At 34.7% G+C, this 22,505-nt stretch overlaps 1 protein-coding gene across 1 annotated transcript; it reads right to left on the reverse strand.

The window, feature by feature from the left end:
- Nucleotides 1–375: 375 nt before the first annotated feature.
- LOC129236040 (putative nuclease HARBI1) lies at nucleotides 376–21,969 on the reverse strand. The gene is made up of 3 exons (XM_054870219.1): nucleotides 21,699–21,969; nucleotides 741–989; nucleotides 376–683 (listed from the first exon to the last, which is right to left on the reverse strand). Exons 1-3 carry the CDS (start codon nucleotides 21,967–21,969, stop codon nucleotides 376–378), a joined length of 828 nt encoding a protein of 275 aa, XP_054726194.1.
- Nucleotides 21,970–22,505: the final 536 nt, after the last annotated feature.

Genomic DNA, 22,505 nt, shown 5'->3' on the forward strand with positions numbered 1-22,505 from the left:
AAGACTGCGATTTATATTTCCTCAAAAGCGAAATACTTTGCTTTGTATTATTTAGTCTTAAAGTTTACTGTTAAAACCAAGCATACCGCTGCCATTGAATATCGTCTGTAAATAGTGTTAAGTGACTATTTGTGTCTTATAAATAAAAAAGTTTTTGATGTTTATATAAAGTTTAAAAATTTTATTTTTTACAAAAGTTTTAAAGTGTAAGTGCATTTACGCAATTTTGCCGCGCTCTTCTGCCTTCAGAATAATATTCTGTTGACCTTATTGGTTCACTATTTTCATCATTCGATGGGTCTTCTCGTAGCATGGCCTTTTGAAGCATATTGATATGATAGCTGCCGCATTTTTGTGCGAATATCTGAGAACGTGCTATAGACACCGAAATCGTGATTTCAGGACTACAAAGGCACGCTCAATTGTGTTCTTTACTTTTATATGTGTTTTATTGAAAATCTCTTCGCTAGCAGAAGAAGGTGTTGCTATTGGTGTTAGTAGCCATGGCTCCAAAGGATAACCTGAATCACCTAAAAGCCATTTAAATGCTCCCAAAATGTGTTCCCTGATGAGTTTGACTCTCACCGGCGAAGTTGTCCATATACCGGCGTCATGACATGATCCTGGGAATCGTGCATTGACATTTTGAAAAATTAGTTCGTCATTGCAAATCCAGGAATGGGCTTATTAGTTATAAACATTACAAAATGTTGATAAACTAATATTTATTTTTTATAAACACACGGCTTCAACAATAATGCTGTAGTATCCCTTGCGATTCATATATTCATGAGGTACTACTCCAGCGATTAAAGATTGCGGGGAAAGTATTGCAACATGTGTGCAGTCAATAGCACCTATGACGCCTTTTATTCTGAATTTGTTATGGAAGCTGCAAATTTTAAGCCGTTGAAATGGTGCAAATGCATATTTTGTACCATGTTCAAAACTTACCCCGTCTTTATGCTCTTGTAATGCACCGCCGCACACTGGGGATTTTACGGAAAAAAGTCAAATTTCCAACATACCACCTACGCAATGTTTAATGGTATTTCTAAATTCCAGAATAGAACCAACAATAAAATCAAAAAGAATTACTAAATTCCGACTTACAGTTTTTTTTTATAGATATGTGAAAAGTATAATTGTTTTATAGTATTGAACTGACTAAGAAAAAACTTCAAAGCCCAAGGTGGTTTTTTTTCCTTTTGCTTGAGCCGACTTCGAATTTTTTATTTTTCATTTAGGGTACGATATTTTTATATATTTTAGCCGGAAGAACAAAGGCTGTGAAGCATTTGATTATCTACTTATAATTAATTTTACAAAAACAAAAAAAAAATCATATTCCTTCATATTCTTGGATCTGCAAGTTGAGCTACATTTACCTACGGTCAGAAACTAGTATCAACGTGTTCCTTAATAGCGTCTCTTTCAGTTTTAATCAATTGCAGGTGCCACCAGGCGCCACTGCCTTTTTTTTGGCAATGATAACACAGGGCAACAAAAAAAAAAAAAAAATCTGCGGCAATAATTTTGTTAATGGTTTTCATTAGCACTTTAGCATCATTATATATATTATATTGAGTATGAAATTACATTTTTTGAATTGACTCTGGTTCTTGAGATAAACGCAAAATTAAAAATTACTAAACAAATTTAAAGTGCCCTCCTACAGTTGCACTAATTTGATTAAACCTAACTACGGTTTCGTTATCTGTTTGCATATTTAGGTAAAACACTTTCTGCTGTTAGACTCAGAAGTTATCAGTTAGTGTCATTTTTCAGTTTTAAAGAAATTGTTGTCTCGAAAATATGAGTTCGTCACGAAAACCTTGTGCTAACGATTGCAACAGATGCTTTCCATTTCAATTCAGCCGGGCTATTCGGGTCATGTTCTTCGATTTCGATGTAACTTAAATATGTTGCTCTCTGGTCAAAAAAATGAGACACGTATTTTTTTTGTTCGCCAGAAAAAATTTTTTTTCAAGAGTTATCGGTAATTTTGTTTTTCGGCTCAAACTAGACTTTTTTTAATTATATAAGAAAAATTTTTTTTTAAATGCCCATAACTTAGTCAAAAATAAACCGATTTTAATAATTCTGGTTCAAAATGATCGTAATTACTTACATGAGCGACTTCATGTAGAAATAATTGCAAAAAAGTAGTTGAAATTTTTTTATTTAGCAAAAAAGAAAAAAAATGAAATTTTTTCGAAATTCAATATTTTAAAAAGTGTATTTTTGTTTTTTTTATAACTTCGTCCAAAACAAAAGGACATCTCAAACTTTAATTGAGCTGAATGCCCAGTAGCTAAAATGAGTTGTTTTCGAGTAATGAATTTTTGAGTAAAAAACCTGTTTCGCACTCTTTGTTTTTTGCAAAATAAAACATTTTCAGCTACATTTTTGCAATTGTTTCTGCACGAAGTCGCTCGTGTAAGTAATTACAATTATTTTGAACCGAGAATCATTCAAATCGGCTTATTTTTGATTAAGTTATGAGTAATTAAAAAAATTTTCTTATATAGATTCTTTCCATTTCAATTCAGCCGGGCTATTCGGGACATGTTCTTCGATTTCGATGTAACTCAAATATGTTGCTCTCTGGTAAAAAAAATGAGACACGTATTTTTTTGTTCGCCCGAAAAAAATTTTCTTCAAGCTTTATCGGCAATTTTGTTTTTCGGCTAAAAATCGATTTTTTTTAAATTGTAGTATGATTATAAGTCGGATATGCCTTAACATTAATATTCATAAACATTTTGTTGTTATTGTTTCTGTTTCTAACCCAAATATGTCACTGTATTCGGAACATAGGTTTGTCAATTGTTTTTCATATGTTTTAGGAAAATTTTTTCTCAATTTGTTGAGAATATCCGTTTTTCTTTGTGCATTTCCCGTGTTATTGTTTATTATGTCGTAATCAGAAACATTTTCAGTTAAAATGTTGCTTTGCTTTAAAGATACTGTATTATAATTTGTATTTAAAATGCGGATATAGGCGTTGTCAGGTTTTACCAAGGTATTGGCTATAATATTCCAGGGTGTGGTTCTTGATTTGGAATCAGTGCTTCATCCAAGGTATTAGGTAAGTTTATTTTTCGTATAACTTCTGACCTTGCGGGAATGATTATTTCGTCGTTACATGTTGTTGTTATTGGTATTTCTATAATTTGTGTTAAATTATCTGGTCTCAGAATTAGAGCATCGTAATTTTGAGTAAAGTCTAATACACAATTGAATTTTTTCATGAAATCCATGCCTATTATACCATCACATGGAATTGGAAAGTTATCCGGGATAACGTGAAATTTATGTGGAATTAAAAATTTCGTAAATTTTAAATCAAAAAATATTGTACCAATAGAACTGATTTTGCCTTGCCCTATACCGCTTAATGCTGTAATGTGTTTTGTGTTTATTTTTTGAAAAGTGGATTTATTGAATTTTAAGAGTGATATATCTGCGCCAGTATCTACAAGTAGTGTAATGTTTGTATTTAAATCTGCTATTTTAAGTTGTACAAAAATGCTAAAGTTAAGGTTAAGCGTATGTATCTTAGAGGAATAGATTAGTTTTCCGAGTTGTTTTCGTCCGATTGGGCAACTCGTACATTGTGTGTCATGTTCCGGTTGAAATTTGGTCTGCCTTGTCGGTAACGATATCTATTTTGATTATTATTTCCTAAATTATCAAAATTTGAACGATTTTGATTTCTAGGGAAGTTGTTTCTTCTTTGAAACCTTCCATTTCTGGCAAATCGTCCATTAAATGGTCGTTGACCAAAATGTAGTATTGTGTTTTGTTGTCCTGTAGCTTCAGTACAGCTACCAATGAATTTGCTTATCGCATCGTTCATATTGTTAAAATGGCCGGCTTCCATTATTAGTTTGACTTTTTCAGTGCTGCAGTTTTTGGTCAATGCTTTTACTGCAGTTTGTGTCGAGTATTTACTTGCGAGTTCTGCCGACAACCCATCTGTGATATAGGCATTTTCTAAGTTTTTTGTAAGAGCTTCTATCTCATTACAATAACTATTAGCTAGTTTGTTGTTCTGTCTGATACTCATTATTTTTGTAGCTAATACTTCTACCGATTCTCCTTTAACTGACCTGTTAAGTTTTGTGATTATTTCAGAGGTTGTTGTTTCTGTGTCTATGAGATTTCTGGCATTCCCTTTTAATTTTGTTTTTATGAGTGAAACAGCAACAGTTTCGTGCTCACCCTTGATCACTTCAACTAATTTTAAGGAATCTAAGAATGACCGTAGATTTTCTGGTTTACCATCGAATTCAGTCACTAGCTTTGCAGCCGTGCTGAGAAATTCCACAACTGTTTGTGTCATTTCGCCTTCTTCTTCTGACTCTATTTCTGAATTAGTAATTGGACAATCTGTTTCTGAGGAAACTGCTTCAAGCTTTGTTAATAGATTAGCTGGTGGGTTTTCAATAATATTTATTGAAATTTTCTCATTAATTGAATGAGATACTTCCTGTTGGATGTTGTATTTGGCTAAAACTTTTACTAATTGATCTCGTAGTTGCCAAAATATGTCAAGAGCTTCTTTTTGATGATCCTTTGTGAGTCGCTCGAAATTTATATAAGTTAAATTTCTAATTGATTCTAATGCTAATACTAATGTTTTATTTGTATATTTTTATTTATACATTTAAACGATTTTTTGAAATTTTCCTTTTCTATCAGTAAAGTTTTATGAATTTCGGACCATTTGTTCATATTTTGTCTAACTCATTAGATCTACTCATATACTTTTTCTTTAGTTTTTTATTATGCATAGCATATAATTTTAATGCTAATATCAATAAGGTTACGACTGTGATTACAATTAAGCAAATTTCTACTAAATTTAAGCCAGTGTTAACGACTACTTCGTTTACTACATTGGCATTGGGTTTATCAACTTTTGTTAAGGTTTTTCCCATTTCTGAAAGACTATCTATTGGGGACCTTATACCGTAAATCAAATAATTTATGCAATGTAATAATGTATAATGTAAGAAAAATTTTGTTTTTTTTTTTTTTTTTTTTTTTTACATTGGAATTAAACATTTTTTTTTTTTTCAAGTTAATTCATTTATTAAGTAAGCATATTATATTTAACATATTAAAACATTTTCATAAAAATGACCTTCTGAGTAATTTTTACAGTCAACATTTTGTATAAGGCAAACAGAAGCCAAAGTTGTTTAACTTTAATTTATGTAAAAGAAAATTATTTTTGTCTCTTTTTTGACTCTAACTGTCTGCATTCAATCATGCACAGTATTTTACTTAAATTCTTTTCTCTGCTGGAGCAGGAATTCCAGTTGGGTTATGCGCTCCCAGATTGCGCTAGCTTTTTCCCAGGATGGTGGTGGCTGCTGGTTTACCTCCCTGATGAGTATGCTGATTTCCCTCTTTATTCTGGTGGTGTAGCCTCCTCTTCTTTTTGGCTTGCTCACCTTTGGGATGGAAACCTCTTTTGATTTTTTGTTGAGCCCGTTCCGTCTCCTGTATTCCTCCAAGGAGATTGGTTGCGGCCCTTGACCTCGGTTGTTCATCTATTTTTTTGTTGTAATGGTTTAACTAAGTAAGTTCTTCCTTCCGCAGCTGACGGATCGTTTTGGCTGATCACGTCAGGACTTAATATTTTGTGCTTTTTTAGGGCACTTGCAAATATATTGCAATTTTTGGTGCAGATATCGTCAGCACTCATGCAATATTTTGCACTTTGTTTGTGCAAGAAACTTGCATTTTATAGCTTAGCAAAATTAATGCTCAAGCTGGCACTGATTCACATACTGTTTTAACACCACTCCTTCTACAGTACATGATTATTGTCCGTATGAATTAGTTTTTGGAAAAACACCAAACATGTTTCAGCAGTTCAAAAATGTAGACCAAATTACTCCATTATATAACATAGATAACTACGCTAGAGAAGTAAGATTTAGGCTAGAAGTAGCACATAAAAGAGCTCGCAATATGATAGACATAGCTAAAATTAAGCAAAAAACATTTTATGATAAAAATAGTTTAGATCACAATTTTAGCATAGGCAATTTAGTTTTACTAAGGAATGAAGTGGCCCATAAACTAGAACCCCAATATTGTGGGCCTTATACCATTAAAGCAATAGATAATAAAAATAATGTTACTATAGTCGATAAATTATCTTTAAAAGAACAAATAGTTCACAAAAATAGGCTTAAGAATTATCAACAATAAGTAGTTTTAAAGACGGTTCTAAACTTAGAAAATTAATACAATATATACATATAAGATTACTCTTATGTACATATTTTATTTTAACAATTCAATGTAAAAGAATGTTCATACAAAAAAAAAGTTGTATGAGCATTCTTCCGAAGAAGGGAGGTGTAGTATGATTATAAGTCGGATATGCCTTAACATTAATATTCATAAACATTTTGTTTGGGTTTTTTATTTATTGTCCACTTATGCATTCACTGTGCTGTGCCGTTTAAATAGAGTATCATATTTCTTAAAAGGTTCATTACACTTGAAAGTAAACGCAAACATAGCTAACGTAATTATTTTATGTGCGGCGCGTGAATGCTAGAATCATATTACACAAGTAAACACCGAAAAATTGTTATTGGATTGCATTGACAAAAATTACTATAAAAACGCTTGTACGTAGTATGTAAGACACAATAAAGAAAATAATCGTATCGCAAGCTGGATGCCTAGCTTGAAATGATACAATTTCAATAAATATATTTAAAATTTAAACAATACATTTTTTAATCATTTAAAACTTTACAAAATAATATAAGAACTTTTTTTTTTAAATGCTCATAACTTAGTCAAAACTGAACTGATTTTAATAATTTTGGGTTCAAAATGATCGTCATTACTTACACAAGCGATTTCATGTAGAAACAGTTGCAAAAAAGTAGATGAAAATTTTTTATTTTGCAAAAAACAAAAAGTGCGAAACAGGTTTTTTACTCAAAAATTCATTACTCAAAAACAACTCATTTGAGCTACTGGGCATTCAGGTAAATTGAAGTTTGAAGTATCCTCTTGATTTGGAAAAAGTTATAAAAAAAAAAAAGTACACTTTTTGAAATATTGAATTTCGAAAAAATTTTAATTTTTTTTCTTTTTTGCTAAATAAAAAATTTTCAACTACTTTTTTGCAATTATTTCTACATGAAGTCGCTCGTGTAAGCAATTACAATCATTTTGAACCCAGAATTATTAAAATCGGTTTATTTTTGACTAAGTTATGGGCATTTAAAAAAAAATTTTTCTTATATAATTAAAAAAAGTCGAGTTTGAGCCGAAAAACAAAATTGCCGATAACTCTTGAAAAAAAAATTTTTCTGGCGAACAAAAAAATACGTGTCTCATTTTTTTGACCAGAGAGCAACATATTTAAGTTACATCGAAATCGAAGAACATGACCCGAATAGCCCGGTTGAATTGAAATGGAAAGCATCAACAGTTTTTGTTATATATGTGGCAAATTTTGTTCGCAAAAGCAAAGAAAACAGATCACAGAGTTCGTGAAAACAACCTACCAAGCATACTTTGGGATAAAGTATGTACAAAAGAATAAATATTAATAAATATTATTTTACGTATGCATCTAAAATGTATAACGGGAACAACAAAAAAACCGGTTTTCATGACAACAATTTACTCTTTTAATGATACTAAAATATTGCATGAAGTTTTTTTTAACATAACTATGATAATTCTTAGTGTTTGTAAGAAATAACAAGGTGTACTTAAACTTTATTGACTCACTGTACATGTATCCTGTGCGTAAATATTTGCTGGCTTATATATTATATAATATTATATATTAATAATAATCTGTGAATCGTAATAATTATACTGTTTACTGAGTTTGTCAATGTAAACAAATATGTAATGGAAAGTTTCACCATTTCATACGCGGATTTATGCACGAAGCTTCTGGAATATGACAACGATAGGAGAAAATTAAAATTATTTTTGGAACAATCATACATTGTCATAAGTGAACATAAAATTGACCGTATTGTGGATGCAGTATACAAAAATTTTTACTCTCAATTCAAACGAAGGTGGTTGGATTCTAAGCGCACAAAATCGCGATTTGAAAGTAAGAACGCAAGTTGGCTTGAAGGAACTTTTAAAATTGACTTAAGTAATGATGAGTGTGAACCTTCTACCAGCTCTAAAACTGGTCGTCCACGAAAATCCTTTGACGAGTGTTGTGATCGTGCTAAGCGATATAAAAGGGATGAAGTACGTGCTATGTTTCCCCAAAAAGTGATTGATTTTGCTTCTACATCCAATATTTCGAAAGCTGATCGGAAAATTTGCCCCAAAAAAACAGTTGGTTTGTTTACAAAGCTAGAACTCACAAAAGAAAAATATGAGTATCTTATGCACTGGTTACAACGTGAAGGATATAACATACTTGTATCTTACAAAGCACTCTCGGAAGAAAAGACTAAAAGTTATCCAGAAGGCATATTTATTACTGAAAGTTCAGCAAGTGTACCCTTACAAAAGCTTTGGATCACACTATTAAAAGAATTTTAGAGACTAAATCAATAAACGAGATAAGCCAAATTACAAGCGAAAATCTCACGTGATACTCTAAATGGGGTTCTGATGGAGCCTCGGGACAAAGTGAGTATCTCCAAAGTTTTTCAACGGAAGAAGTGTCTGACTCTCATTTATATATGACATCTGTAGTACCACTAAAATTATCACGAAGTGACAACATAAATCAATCAGTGTGGATTAATGATAAAGCTTCCTCCACACAGTATTGTAGAACATTACAGTTTTCATATGTTAAAGAGACTTCTGAAGTTATACGAAACGAAAGAGAAAAGTAGATGAGGAAATATCGAAGCTCTGAGAAACCGAAGTCACAGTAAATAATCGTGAATTTAAAGTAAAACATCAATTATATTTTTCGATGATCGACGGTAAAACAGCGGAGTTTGTGACAGAAACATTAGCAGCATGTTCTTGTTTTATTTGTGGAGCAACAACCTCAAAAATGAATAAAATTGAAGAAGTTCAATCCAGGCCCGTAAATGAAGAAGCACTGAAATTCGGCATGTCACCTCTCCATGCTCGTATCAAGCTGATGGAGTGTCTTCTGCATGTAGCCTATAATATGGAATTTAAACGAGGACGAGTCGACTCACATACTCGTCCAATAAAAAAAGCCAGAAAACAATTGATAAAACGAGAGCTAAAAGATAAAATTGGGATACAGGTTGATACTGTCAAGCAAGGATCCGGCACAACAAATTCCGGAAACACGTCACGAAGATTCTTTGCCAATCCAACCTTAGTTTCTGAAATAACAGGTTTGGACGAAGATTTAATTAAAAGATTTGCTGTTATTCTTGAAGCCATAACCATACGTGAGCCAGTGAACCCAACAAAATTTGGAGATTTTTGTATGGAGACAGCAAAAAAGTTTGTTACTTTGTATGAATGGTACAATATGCCAACTACTCTCCATAAAATTCTCATACACGGTAAGGATATAATGGAAAATTGTATTTTCCCTGTGGGTATATTGTCTGAAGAGGCTCAGGAATGTCGAAACAAGGACTACAAAAAGTATAGACTCAGACACTCCAGAAAATGCAGCAGAATTGCCACGAATCAAGACATCATGCACCGAATGATGGTGACATCAGACCCGTTGATATCACATTTGACACCTTCTTTCAATAAGAAAAAGCACAGTGATTTAAGCAAGGAAGTAATTGCGCTTTTACAAGAATAAAATTTGCAAAAAAATATGTTTTATATGAATATGTAATGTGTATAATTTGTGTATGTATGACATCATTAAAAATAAATATTTGTTCATTATTTATTCACTTGTCGGCAGTCCATATAAAAATTTTCATATTTTTACAAATAACGCAGTAGTATATTTTTCTATATGGAAAAAACATTGATTTTCAACATTTTTTTAAAACAGTTTTTAAACATTGTTTTAAATCATGTTCTTTCCATATATTTTTAAAAATAAAATTTATGAATTTTAAAAAACATTATTTTTTAAAATTTTTAAAAAAATTTTTTTTACAAAATAGTTTTAAAAAATAATGTTTTTAAACATGTTCTTTTCATACACAAATATATACAACTTCGTTAGTAGTAAAAATGTAAATATTTTTTGGTATGTATACTTTTTTCCGCATCTCAGTACAAAAATCCCCAGTGTGCGCCACATTAGGAAAACTAATTTCAAAGTGTTTGTGTTCCACTAACATTTTGCAAATTTGCCCAATACATCTCGACACTCTTGGTTGACTCATTGCCGAGAAGTGGCAGTTTCCTATAACGCTTTGGTAGCAGCCATTTGCCAGAAAATATAGTACTGAAACAAACTGAAAGTAATATGTTGTAATGCACACCTATATATTTTTATTAATACATCAAGCCCACACGAAGCTTCAATGGAATTCTCGAATTCCGCTCAAACTTGTCAAGTGGTTTGAGATCTTGAATAAGTTCCCAACAGGATTTCGGGAATCTAAAAAACCTCCTGAAAACGTCTTCTTCCAGAAGGAATGGGCCTTCCGTGCTGCGTAAACTTGCCAGAATCCGTCTACGCATGTTTCTAAAACGTCAATAAATACACAATTATTCGTGTTCTTAAGAAATTTTTACCCAAAACATATTACTTCGCTTCATTTTCGCGCTTTTTTTGCTATATACCTATATAAAATAATTTATTCCTCCTCCATATTTTTCGTTTTGTGAGCTGCTCAGAAGTAGATCACTAATTAGTGACTTTTTTTTGAGACTAATGACGTGAGATTGCTTACTGAATACCAACTAGTCTCAAAATCAAATTTCACCACAAAAAGTCTCAATTAGTGGCTTGAGACTGATTACAGAATTCGGGCATAAATATATACAGTTTAAGATAATGTGGATATAAAATAAAAGATAAACTAATTTTTTTGAAATTTTGACTTAGATGACTTTCATAATTATGGGCATATATACTATTTTGTTTCTCATATATTATTTTTAGAAAATTTTTGTTTTCGAAAACTATTTTTGGAAAAAATAATTAAATTAAGAAAAAATATAAGAAAATATATTATTTTTAGAAAAATGTTTTGTTTTTATATTTCTATGTATTATTTTGTTTCTCATATAAAGGGTGGTTAAGATTTAAGGGCCGGTGTTGATTTTCAATAAAATAAAATTTGTTTAACTGTTGTTCATTTCTCTTTATTATGATAATATTTGTATAGCTCAATTACGCATGGAAATATAAATGTCGGCCAAATGGCCGCCGCGGCTCGGTGACACAACTCCATCCGAAGGTGGAGGCATGATGACGCTGAGGCATAATGGAGGTTTTATGCTGTTAATGTGCCGAATTATCTCATCCCTTAGCTCTTGAATAATTGCTGGCTTATCGACGTACATCTTTTCTTTCAAATAACCCCAAAGAAAGAAGTCCAACGGTGCCAAATCACATTATCTTATCGGCCAATTGACATCGCCGCGACGTGAGATTATTCGGCCATCAAATTTTTCGCGCGAAACAGCCATTGCTTCGTTAGCTGTGTGACAAGTGGCACCGTCCTGTTGAAACCACATATCGTCCACATCCATATCTTCCAATTCGGGCCATAAAAAGTTCGTTATCATCTCAAGATAGCGAACACTATTCACAGTAACTGCCTGACCGGCCTCATTTTGGAAAAAATACGGCCCAATAATGCCGCCGGCCCATGAACCGCACCAAACAGTCACTCTTTGTGGCTGCATTGGTTTTTCGGCAATCACTCTTGGAATATCATTCGCTCAAATGCGGCAATTCTGCTTATGGACGTATCCGGTGAAAATGTGCCTCAGCACTGGAGATGAAGTGCGCGATATTCATTTTGATTTGAACGCCCGTTTTTATAATAAGCCTGAATTACTTTAACGCGTTGCTGGATTGTGTATCTTTAATGGTTCCCATTGAACTAGTCTGAGATTGAAAAATGTTAGATGAAATGCAGAAAAAAGCTTGACGTTTAGGTGTGATTTACATCCAATATCGGCCTTTAAAATTTAACCACCCTTTATAATTTTTTTTGAGTTAACATATATATTTGAACAGAAAAAAATATTTGGTTTGTTCAAACATTGCAGATGAAAATTTTTGGTGTGTTTTGAACAATACCTCCTTCAAGTTTGTGCCTCAAATTATTCAAAATCGTTTTCTGAAAAGCTACCAAACTACTGTTCTAAAATTTTGCAAATGGTGTGTTTAATGTTTTTAAAAAGGTAGCTATTACATATACTTAAGGACCTGAATTGTGCCTGAATTTTTGACATAACTCTGAAATTTAACGACACCATACTTACACATTAAATCTAGCGGCATCGAATTTCAATCTGCGTGGTAGTTAACTAGCAACACGAAATTATTCTTTCATTCTTTTATTTATAAATTAAATAATTCACGATTCCCAGGCCTACTGCGCAAAATTGTTCCATTCTCTGGTTTTAACCAGAGTTCTCTCACAAAAAATTATTCATTGTACGCTTTAGAACGATCTAATTGGCCATTGACTGTAACATGGTTTTGCACTAATTTTGGATGAAAAATATCTCTAAATTACCGTCGATTATTTGACCAATTTGAAAGCAACAAATTATCATTCAGACTAAATCGGCTTTTTTTCTCCTACTAAGCTTCAAATAGGGTATTTTTGCTTATTACCGCAGTCCCCGAGTTGCAAACACACCTCATTCGAAGCGGTCATTTATTATGCAAAATCTCCGTAATTTTACTGGCTCCATTTCCATTAAAGTTAGGTATATTCTAGCGTATGACTTCTTGTTATTAGTTTCTAAGTTAATTGAACCTCTCAAGCACAGGTTCTTTATACGAAATTCCCCTCACGCTAGTGTGAGTAAAGCTGAGCTGTTGAGAACTGCGATGAGTTGATATTCTCGGACCGGTGCGCTCACTCACTGAAACAGCAGCAATACTTAGAGTTCAGGGGATACACTCCCCAAATACAAAAAAAGCTTGCGTTGGAAATTTTTTGTAATTTTTTCCAACTTTCTCCAGAAATTAAGATTAAAACAACTGGTAGATCTGTTTTCCTTATATCTAAAATATTTGCTTAAAGACCTGTATGCAGTGTAAAAATACCAGAGAATTTAGAACGAAATTAAAGAATGACTTTCTCTTATTATATTAATAAACAAAAAATAATATATCAATTATTTTTAAAAGATATTTCGCTTCTTCTTGGTATCGAATGTTTATTATTAGGGTATAAGAATTTACCGTTATTGTGCATAAAAGCATTTACATCTGTAGATATATGCTATTACTTTTATACATACTTTATACTGAGGTCAAGCTGCTGACACTCCCAACAAAGGCCACTGCGTTAGGTGAACTTGATTGACTGTTCATCTGTTATTTATAGAGTGCATCCAATGCTTACACACCGTACAGGTATTTTGCATATCAAATTCGCTTAAATATATTTTCCACAAAATACACATACGCAGAAGCTGTTCATCTGAAGTACTTAAAAGGTCATACACATACGCATTGTACACTAATTAGTGAGTGAAAAGAGTGGGAATCATCTACCAGTGCCACTCACACAAATGCAGCTATGCAGCACTGAAAGCGCTCGTTCTTTTTAAGAAAAAAAGGTTCAATTAAATTCAAAAGTAAATGAAAAGCAGAAAAGTGAAAACGAAAAAAGAAAAGAGAAAAGTTCTCAGTGTCAATGCTTTGACACTAAGAACTACACAAATGCCAAGGTGAAATGCGCATTCGCACGTGTACCTCATTTCCAGTACTTAACATCGCACAATTAGTAGTGTGTAATTTACACGTGCACATAACACCATTTGCAATAGTATGCGTGCGTTTGTGAGTGAAATGCCAAAGCGTTAATTACATACAAATGCAACTTAGCTATGAGCTGCACAAACACATAAATACGCATAGTTCACTATAGATGTCACGGATACTCAAAGTACAACGTGGCAAGGACACGTAAGGAATCCTTGTATTGCAGAGATATCATGTGAACATCAGATGAGAGTTTAAGGTGGTATGTGTCACTTCGTAAGCATACACAGTGACTTCCACAAGCATGCAAGCAACGGCAAGCCTACAAAAGAGGAAAAACAACCTCAAAATACAGCCTGCATAAGCAAAATCATAGAACATCGCTCAGAAGTGGATTTTCCTTTAAAGCCAACTAAATATGGCACTCTCATAAGTATCCCCCATGGTTCTTTAAGCCAAAAGCAATTGGCATCGCATTGCATATCCTCAACGAAAACAACACAACCCCCACTATATAACAAAAGATTTTTACTTGTGCTGTTAGTTGTTTAGCCGAGCTCTCCCTCCTATTTGTGGTGTGCGTCTTGATGTTGTGCCTCAAATGGAGAAACCCACAGTTTTAAGGGGTTAGGTGGGTTACAGAGGTTCAAAAAAAGGGTATTTTTACTATTTTTTTTTTAATATATACAATCATATATTTTATTTAAACAATTCAGCATATCAAAGATACATATTTAAACAGTATTTTGTGAAATTTTTATTTAAAAATTCCGAAAACTCAGCCGTTGGTATCTCATCTCCCTTAACGTCTCACAAAAAAATGCTCTTGCCGTGGACAGCATAACTCATTATTGGTTCATTTAAAATCAAAAAACCAAAAATATTTCGTTAGTACATGGATAAATCTCGTTACTGGACGAAGGAAAAAAAAAATTTAATTTGAATTTTTGACAGACTTTGAACAAAAAAACACATTTTTTGGACAAATTTTCGTCATGTGTTGGCTCGAAAAAATTAGTTGTAATAAAAATAAAAAAAAATCCTTCGTTCAATAACTTGATAATGTTATTCCAAAGATGTGTGCAAAATTTGAACAAAATCGCTTCATAACTTTTCGAGAAATCGTGTCCACCGACTTAAAAAATCGAGTTTTGAGATAAACGCGTATACCTGTGAAACGCTGCACTGACATGGCCTGATGGGCGGAACTTCTGAAGGGTCTATCTCGTAGAACTTTACTCGGATCAATTTGAAATTTTAGGAGAATATTTGAAACATATTATACTATTTAATAAGACAAAAAAAAAAACATCGATTTTTTTAAATTTTCAAACCCACCTAACCCCTTAAGCCGACTTCGAGCGGCAAAAGGGGTTTTTTCTTCTGTTTTTTATGTGGAACTTTTTCATGGCAGAAATACACTCGGAGGTTTGCCATTGGCTGCCGAGGGGCAACCACTATTGGAAATAACTTTTTCAATAATTTGATGTTCCATATTATAGTTCAGCTTATTCCTTCGATATTATTGCCATATCTGCTCCGTATTATCATTCCAAGTTATCAAACTCTTAAATAAACACCCGACATATCAAAGTAACTAGTCAAAAATGACCAATTTTTCACTTAACTCTAATTTCTGCTTGTAAAATTTTGTTGCTCCATGCTAAATTATTTGTACCATATAAAATTGTCTCAGGTTATTTTGGGTTAAATCTGCTTACACATGATGATGCTAAACAAAGTTCATACGGCTGTGACTGGGTGTGTTCCAAATGCCACTGAAATGTCCTTCCACCCTTATCCATAGATATCCTTAAGCCATCCCTTTCAACCAGCCCTTTTGCGATCAAATGCCTACATTGCACAGATCGTCGAAGTAGCGATGCTACAGAAACCTGAAGGGCGTTCTTTAAAGCACGGGTTTTTTTTCTTGTTCACACATCTCGGAAGCATAGTGTCTCGAGAAGACTCAGTCTTGCGTTGGTTTCGTTAATCTGTTTCGATTTCTGACAGGGTAGGTGATTAGCATGCCGCTACCAGTCCTAAGTAGTGGGAAAGCCCAGCTGTCGCTGTTTAGGAACAACGCCTTCTTACTTCTTGGAGTGCCCTCTGTGTTTCACATTTTTGTGACAGAAGGATCGCACAGATGGTTGAAGACTTCGCTAAATTTCGTGTGTCTGCGCTATCGCTTCGTCTTGCTGGCGCCACTAGATGCAATGTGTAACTGTGTGCTTTTCTTTGTTTTTGCTTTTTTTAGCAGCAACAATGCAAGAAAGCGCTGACTATTGTGCGGGGGTAAGGATGGAAAGGATAAGTTTTTGGGTTTGAGATTTTTTCTTTTATTTGTTTTTAGAAACCTAGTTCCCATGGTAAATTTGGAAAAGTGGGAAGACCGCGCTTTACGTAGAAAGCACGGGAAATTTCACAGAACCTGCTAAATGCGCTGCACTTTTTCTTCATATTTATGATTGTAGTTAGCCCCTAACGTACAGATTATGAGATTATGTGGCCAATAGTTCAGTACCCTTTAAGTATGTATTTCTCTAAGATGCTGCATTTGTTTGTAAGTGCCTCCGCAAGCTACATTTTCTTCCATAAGTGACTGTTGAAATGAATGCAACATTTGGCAGTTCCCGAATTAGTCCGCCTTCTTTTAATAACGGCTTAATTTTTCAAGTCCTGTCTCAAATTCTTTTCTCGCTTAATAGTCAGCCTCCTTATTTAAGAGCCGTAATCTAATCTGAGAACAAAATTTAGTCTATGTTGTCCAAAAAGATATTGTGAAGAAGCTCGTCGTCCATCAATACATTTCGAGCTAAACTTTACCGACCTAAATACTTTGATCAGAACCTGACCGTCCACAAAAAATTTGAGTTTTGAAGGAACGGGCTTTATCCTGCACACACACATTCACCCCGTCGATGGCACAGATCTCTAGTATAAAACCACAAAAATTAAAAAAAAATCAATATTCTTGGATATATCAAAGACTATTCTCATAGCTTCTCCAAGTTTATTGGTTAAAATTTGCTCATTATTACCTTTAGTCGAAATTAAATGGATTGCATATGGGAATCATTTTCTGTCTACGTACGTCCCGAAAAAACATCATTTGCGGGAAGCCATGCTTCATTTTTACCTTTTAAAGAAAAGTGCAGCTGAATCGCGTCGTACATTGATCAATATTTACGGTAATCACGCTCGATCAAATAAAATTTATATAGATTGGTTTCGACGCTTCCAAAGTGGCAATTTCGACGTCAGAGATGAAGAATGCGAAGGGGCACCGAAAAAATTCGAAGATACTCAATCACAACAATTATTGGATGACTATGCATGTCGAACCTTTGATGATATGTCTAAATCAACTGCTGGTGTACTTTTGCACGTGATGGCAATGGTCCAAAAAGCAGGTAACTGGATGCCACATCAATTGAAGGAGAGGGGGATATCGAGAGACGTTTGGTGAAGTGTAAGATGCCTCTTGAACGGCAGAAATGAAAAGATTTTCTGCATCCCATCGTCACTGGGGAGTAAAAATGGATGTATTATGATAACCCTAAGCGTCGAAAATGTAGGAGCCTGCCAGGTGAACCAGGCCCATCGACGACGAAAAAAATATTCATGCTTCATAGATTATGTTGTGCATTTGGTGGGATTAGAAGGGTATAATTTATTATGAACTCTTTAAACAGTCTGAAACCATCACTGGTGGTCGTTACTAACCACAGGTAATGCGTTTGAATCGAGTTCTCAAAGAAAAGCGGGCGAAATGAGGCGGTAGACATGACAAACTGATTTTACTGCATGACAACGCCAGGTCACATGTTGCTAAATCGGTCCAGTAATAGAGGGACAAGTTTAGAGGCATTAAATTTGAAAATCTTGCCCCACCCGCCGTATTCCCATCTGCTCCGATCAATGCAGTCAGCTCTTATTGGAGAGCGATCCCTTCTTACGAGAACATCGCAAACTGGCTGAATGAATGGATCAAGTCAAAAGGATTCGAGTTTTTCGTGAGAGGAATCCATATGCTGCCTGAAAGATGGTGTAAAGTCATAGCATCCAATGGCACATACTTCACATAACATCATTTAATTAATTATTTAATTGTTTAAATAGTTCGTAACTTTCGCTGAGAAGGACGGTAATTTATTCCTATACGCAATATCCCTATGATCAGAAAGTACTGGAAATGTTTAAATAAAACAAAATATGTCAAAATATGACCCTTCTGAAGCAACAACTATGTGCCAACGTTTAACCCAGTCCTCCATGCACCCTGGTAGGCCGACGAATAGACAGCCTTCAGCTCCTTCGTCGCATTCTTTTTGATCTCCTCTATCGACTGAAATCTCCTTCCACGAAAGAGTAACTTCAACTTAAGAAACAAAAAAAGTCGTACAGGGCCATATCAGGTGAATACGGTGCTTGCACGATGGTATTTATTTGGTGTATAATCGAATATTCCAGCACAATTTCCAAGAATTGTTTACCCACATTTTCAGCCGTTCTTTGGAAGGTACTAATGGCCTAATGGAAGGTACTCATGGTGCACTACGCCTTGGCAATCGAAGAAAACAGTCAACATCACCTTCCCGGTACTTTTTGATCACAGAGTAATGGACTATGGTTAAGTTCGTGCGGTTTTTTTTCGAAATTTGAAACTTTATTGACGTAAAATGGTTACAAATTTAATATTCAAAGTATTGTCCATCGCTTGCTACTACTTTTTCCCATCTTTCTGGCAATTCACGGATTCCCTTTGTGAAAAATTCGGTCGGTTTTGCCGCAATCCACGAATCGATCCATTTTTTGACTTCATCGTAATTACGGAAGTGCTGGTCAGCCAGGCCATGTTGCATCGATCGGAAGAGATAGTAATCGGATGGCGCAAGGTCTGGACTATACGGCGGGTGGGGTAGGACATCCCATTTGAGCGTTTCTAAGTATGTTTTGACCACTTGTGCAACATGTGGCCGAGCATTGTCATGTTGCAAAATAACTTTGTCGTGTCTATCGGCGTATTGCGGCCGTTTTTCTCGCAGTGCTCGGCTCAAACGCATCAATTGTCGTCGGTAGACATCCCCCGTAATCATTTCATTCGGTTTCAGTAGCTCATAATACACAACACCCAGCTGGTCCCACCAGATGCACAGCATAACCTTCAGGCCATGAATATTCTGCGCCGACGTCGATGTTGAAGCATGGCCAGGGTATCCATACGTTGCCCGACGTTTTGGATTGTCGTAATGGACCCACTTTTCATCGCCAGTCACAATTCGATGCAAAAAACCCTTTCTTTTGTGCCGTTGAAGCAGTTGTTCGCATGCCATAAAACGGCGTTCAACGTCTCTTGGCTTCAATTCATACGGCACCCAATGGCCTACCTTTCGGATCATTCCCATGGCTTTTAAACGTTTGGAAATGGTTGATTGATCAACTCCCAAAGTTTTTGCAACCTCTTCTTGCGTTTGAGCCGGATCTTGATCGAGCAATTCCTCCAATTCGGTATCCATGAACTTTGGCGGCGCACCCTCGCGTTCTTCGTCTTCCAAGCCAAAATCACCACTTTTAAAGCGTGCAAACCACTTCTGGCACGTTCGCTCAGCTAGAGCATGCTCGCCATAAACTTCCACCAAGATACGATGACTTTCGGCTGCTTTTTTCTTCATATTAAAAAATTCCCCGCAAAAACACATTATTTGGCACGAAATTCGACATTTTCAAGTGTGGTAAAAATATTGTTGTTTACGCTTCAAATAAAAAACTTATACTGACGTTTGTGCCTTACGACAGTAGCTCTCCAATGAATGTTTGGAAATGTGGATCGATGGAATAATAATCAAGTTACGCCATCTGTTGTAAAACGGCAAGGAACTTATTCATAGTCCTATTATATTTATTATTGAACCATTTTCTCGGTGTTTGACTGGGCCACTCCTCCTATTTATGCTATGCGTCTTAACGTTTTTTTTTTTCATAAATGGCAGCTGGTTTTTATGAGGACCTTTTTTATGACAAAAATGCACTCGAGGGTGTTCCATTGCCAGCTATGGGCGACTGGTGGTACAAACCACATTTTCTATTATTTTAATGTTTCATGTCCTCTGTGGGCTTCAAAACCGGGCACTACCGAAGGGTAGTCACGCACCAACCGAATCTGAATCGGTGGACTAGTTTTACATACATTAAGGCTAGAACTCCATATATATGTATATACAGTCACAATATGTATATACATAAATATATATATATATGATTGGCGCGTACACCCTTTTTGGGGGTTTGGCCGAGCTCCTCCTCCTATTTGTGGTGTGCGTCTTGATGTTGCTCCACAAAATGGAGGGACCTATAGTTTCAAGCCGACTCCGAACGGCAGATTTTTTTATGAGGAGCTTGAAGGAGCTCATGGCAGAAATACACTTGGAGGTTCGCCATTGCTTGCCGAGGGGCGACCGTTATTAGAAAAAACTTTTTCTTAATTTTTTGATCTTTCACCGAGATTCGAACCGACGTTCTCTCTCTGAATTCCGAATGGTAATCACGCACCAACCCATTCGGCCACGGCGGCCTTTAGGTTAGAATTCCATACTAACAAAAATTGCAAATTGTTTCAGTTCAACCTTTGCTTAATGCCCGGGATCATTATCCCGCAAAGGGACCGTATTTCACGGTACACATTAAAATTTTACTGGCTTTGAGATTCAAAGATTTCAATATGTCTTTAACTTTTGCGAAATCAGGCAATGAATTTTCTATAACGGCCACCACCATTTTTTTCCACGAACACCAACGCGATAGTTAGCTACGGTATTATCATGTAGGTCTACCTCTCCCATGTGTTGATTGTAGTCATGAATAAGTCCAGGTTGGTCAACAGATACTTTTTTCTTCTCGGCTTTGCACCAACGTTGTGAGACAGCTAGTGGGTCGACAGACTTGAAATTAGAAATGACTGTTACTTCTGCATTATCTTGCCAACGAGCAACATATAATTTATTATTTATCTCGGAGCAGTAGTCCTATTGGTGTTTTTTCAGTTTTTTCCAGTGCTTAGCAATTTCTCTGCACCTCTAAGACGATTTGATCTTACAGTTCCTGTTGCTCTGAAACGTTTTTCACTCAACAAACAAAACAAATAGTATGACGACAAAATATTATCAAAATATATGGCATGGTTATCTGCATTTCGAACGTTTTCTAACAATGATAGAACAACAGAAGCGCCTAAGCCTACATTCTTGTCATAAGGTACACTCGATCCTCCATATGGTGCTACTGCATATAAATAACCGCTGTCTGAACAAAGAGCCCAATAATTGAAACCAAATCGAATTGGTTTGTTACGAATAAACATTTTGCACGAATGTCGATCAAAATATGGTATCATTTGTTCATCAATTGAAAGAAACGTTTCAAAAACTCCAAACTGCATGTATATACTTACGATTCAGTGCATCAATAAGTGGACGAACTTTAGCAAATCTATCTGTGGCATCAATGCCATAATTGTCCATTAGATGAAATATTCTTTTGATCAACTGGAAGTTATTACGTGATAAAGCTTGCTTTACTATAGGTATACCAAGTGTTTGTTGTGTACTCTAATAATGTTCAACGTGATGTATTGATGATAACCACTTAGTATCAAAATTCCGATGAAACGATATATCTGTTGTTTGCTAATATCCACCACGATATTATTTTGGTGAGCATACATATTTGTATTCACGACCAGCATTTCCATTATTTCTTCGTCGAAGAACTGCAGAAACAATTCAAATGGTGTTCTGCCACATGAAAGAAAAATTTTATGAGCCAAAAATTATCATAGGAATAAAATATTCAGACTCACTCATAGAATCAACAATATTGCTTTTTAAAGATTCCACACCTGATTCGTCAGGGGGTCCAAATTTAAAATCAATTCGTTTGGTTTTTTTCCAGTTTGGTGTACCGAAATCTTTTTCTGCTGTGTACCTAGTTGTTTTTGCAGAACAGGATGGTCCATCTTCAGGTATTCCAACTAAGCATGACGGTGGCGACGCAAAATCCTCCACATCTGATTCATGTTCGACCTCCAACTCTCCACAAACATCCGTCATAGCTGGTACCTCTGTTATCATCTCATTATCGTCAATAAGTTCTTCGTCACTTACAGCATCAATATAAGACAGAAGTTATTTTTTCCAAAATAGGCTTAACAATTTTCATTCGTTTAGCTGAAACTACTTCGCCTTCATCCTCACTGCTAAAGAATTAAGTAAGGGCACAAAATTTTGACAAAAAATATCAAGAGCACATTAGTCTTACCAAAACGACAAAAGCTTTCAACAAAATACTTCTAAATGTATTTTTACTTGCACAAATAAAAATAATAGCACTTATGGCACAAATTGCCATATGAAAATGACATAAACATCAATTTTCCCGCCAAAAATAATGTCATCAAAACGTTGAAGTCATATGAGTCGTTTCAACCAGCGTTGCGTTTTCGCAACACCTGTTTTTAAGAGTTTATTTTTGCAAGAAAACTTCAGCTGCATTAGCAGCTGGTATGATAATGTTATTATTTCATGTCTAATATTTAAGAAACAAGTAGAAAACGTAAAAAAAACTATTTTTAGTTCTCAAACAGTTTTATGAAAAAGTTATTATTTTG

Source organism: Anastrepha obliqua, chromosome 1, assembly GCF_027943255.1.
Source record: "Anastrepha obliqua isolate idAnaObli1 chromosome 1, idAnaObli1_1.0, whole genome shotgun sequence".
Classification (NCBI taxonomy): domain Eukaryota; kingdom Metazoa; phylum Arthropoda; class Insecta; order Diptera; family Tephritidae; genus Anastrepha; species Anastrepha obliqua.

What these genes read in the sequence shown, in the direction of transcription:
- LOC129236040 (XM_054870219.1), bottom strand. Translation starts at nt 21,969, where the DNA reads ATGATAACAGAGGTACCAGCTATGACGGATGTTTGTGGAGAGTTGGAG. An exon ending in CAATATTGTTGATTCTATGA is followed by an intron (nt 990 to 21,698) that starts GTGAGTCTGAAT and finishes TAAAATCCCCAG; the next exon opens with TGTGCGGCGGTGCATTACAA. An exon ending in CATTATTGTTGAAGCCGTGT is followed by an intron (nt 684 to 740) that starts GTTTATAAAAAA and finishes ATAACTAATAAG; the next exon opens with CCCATTCCTGGATTTGCAAT.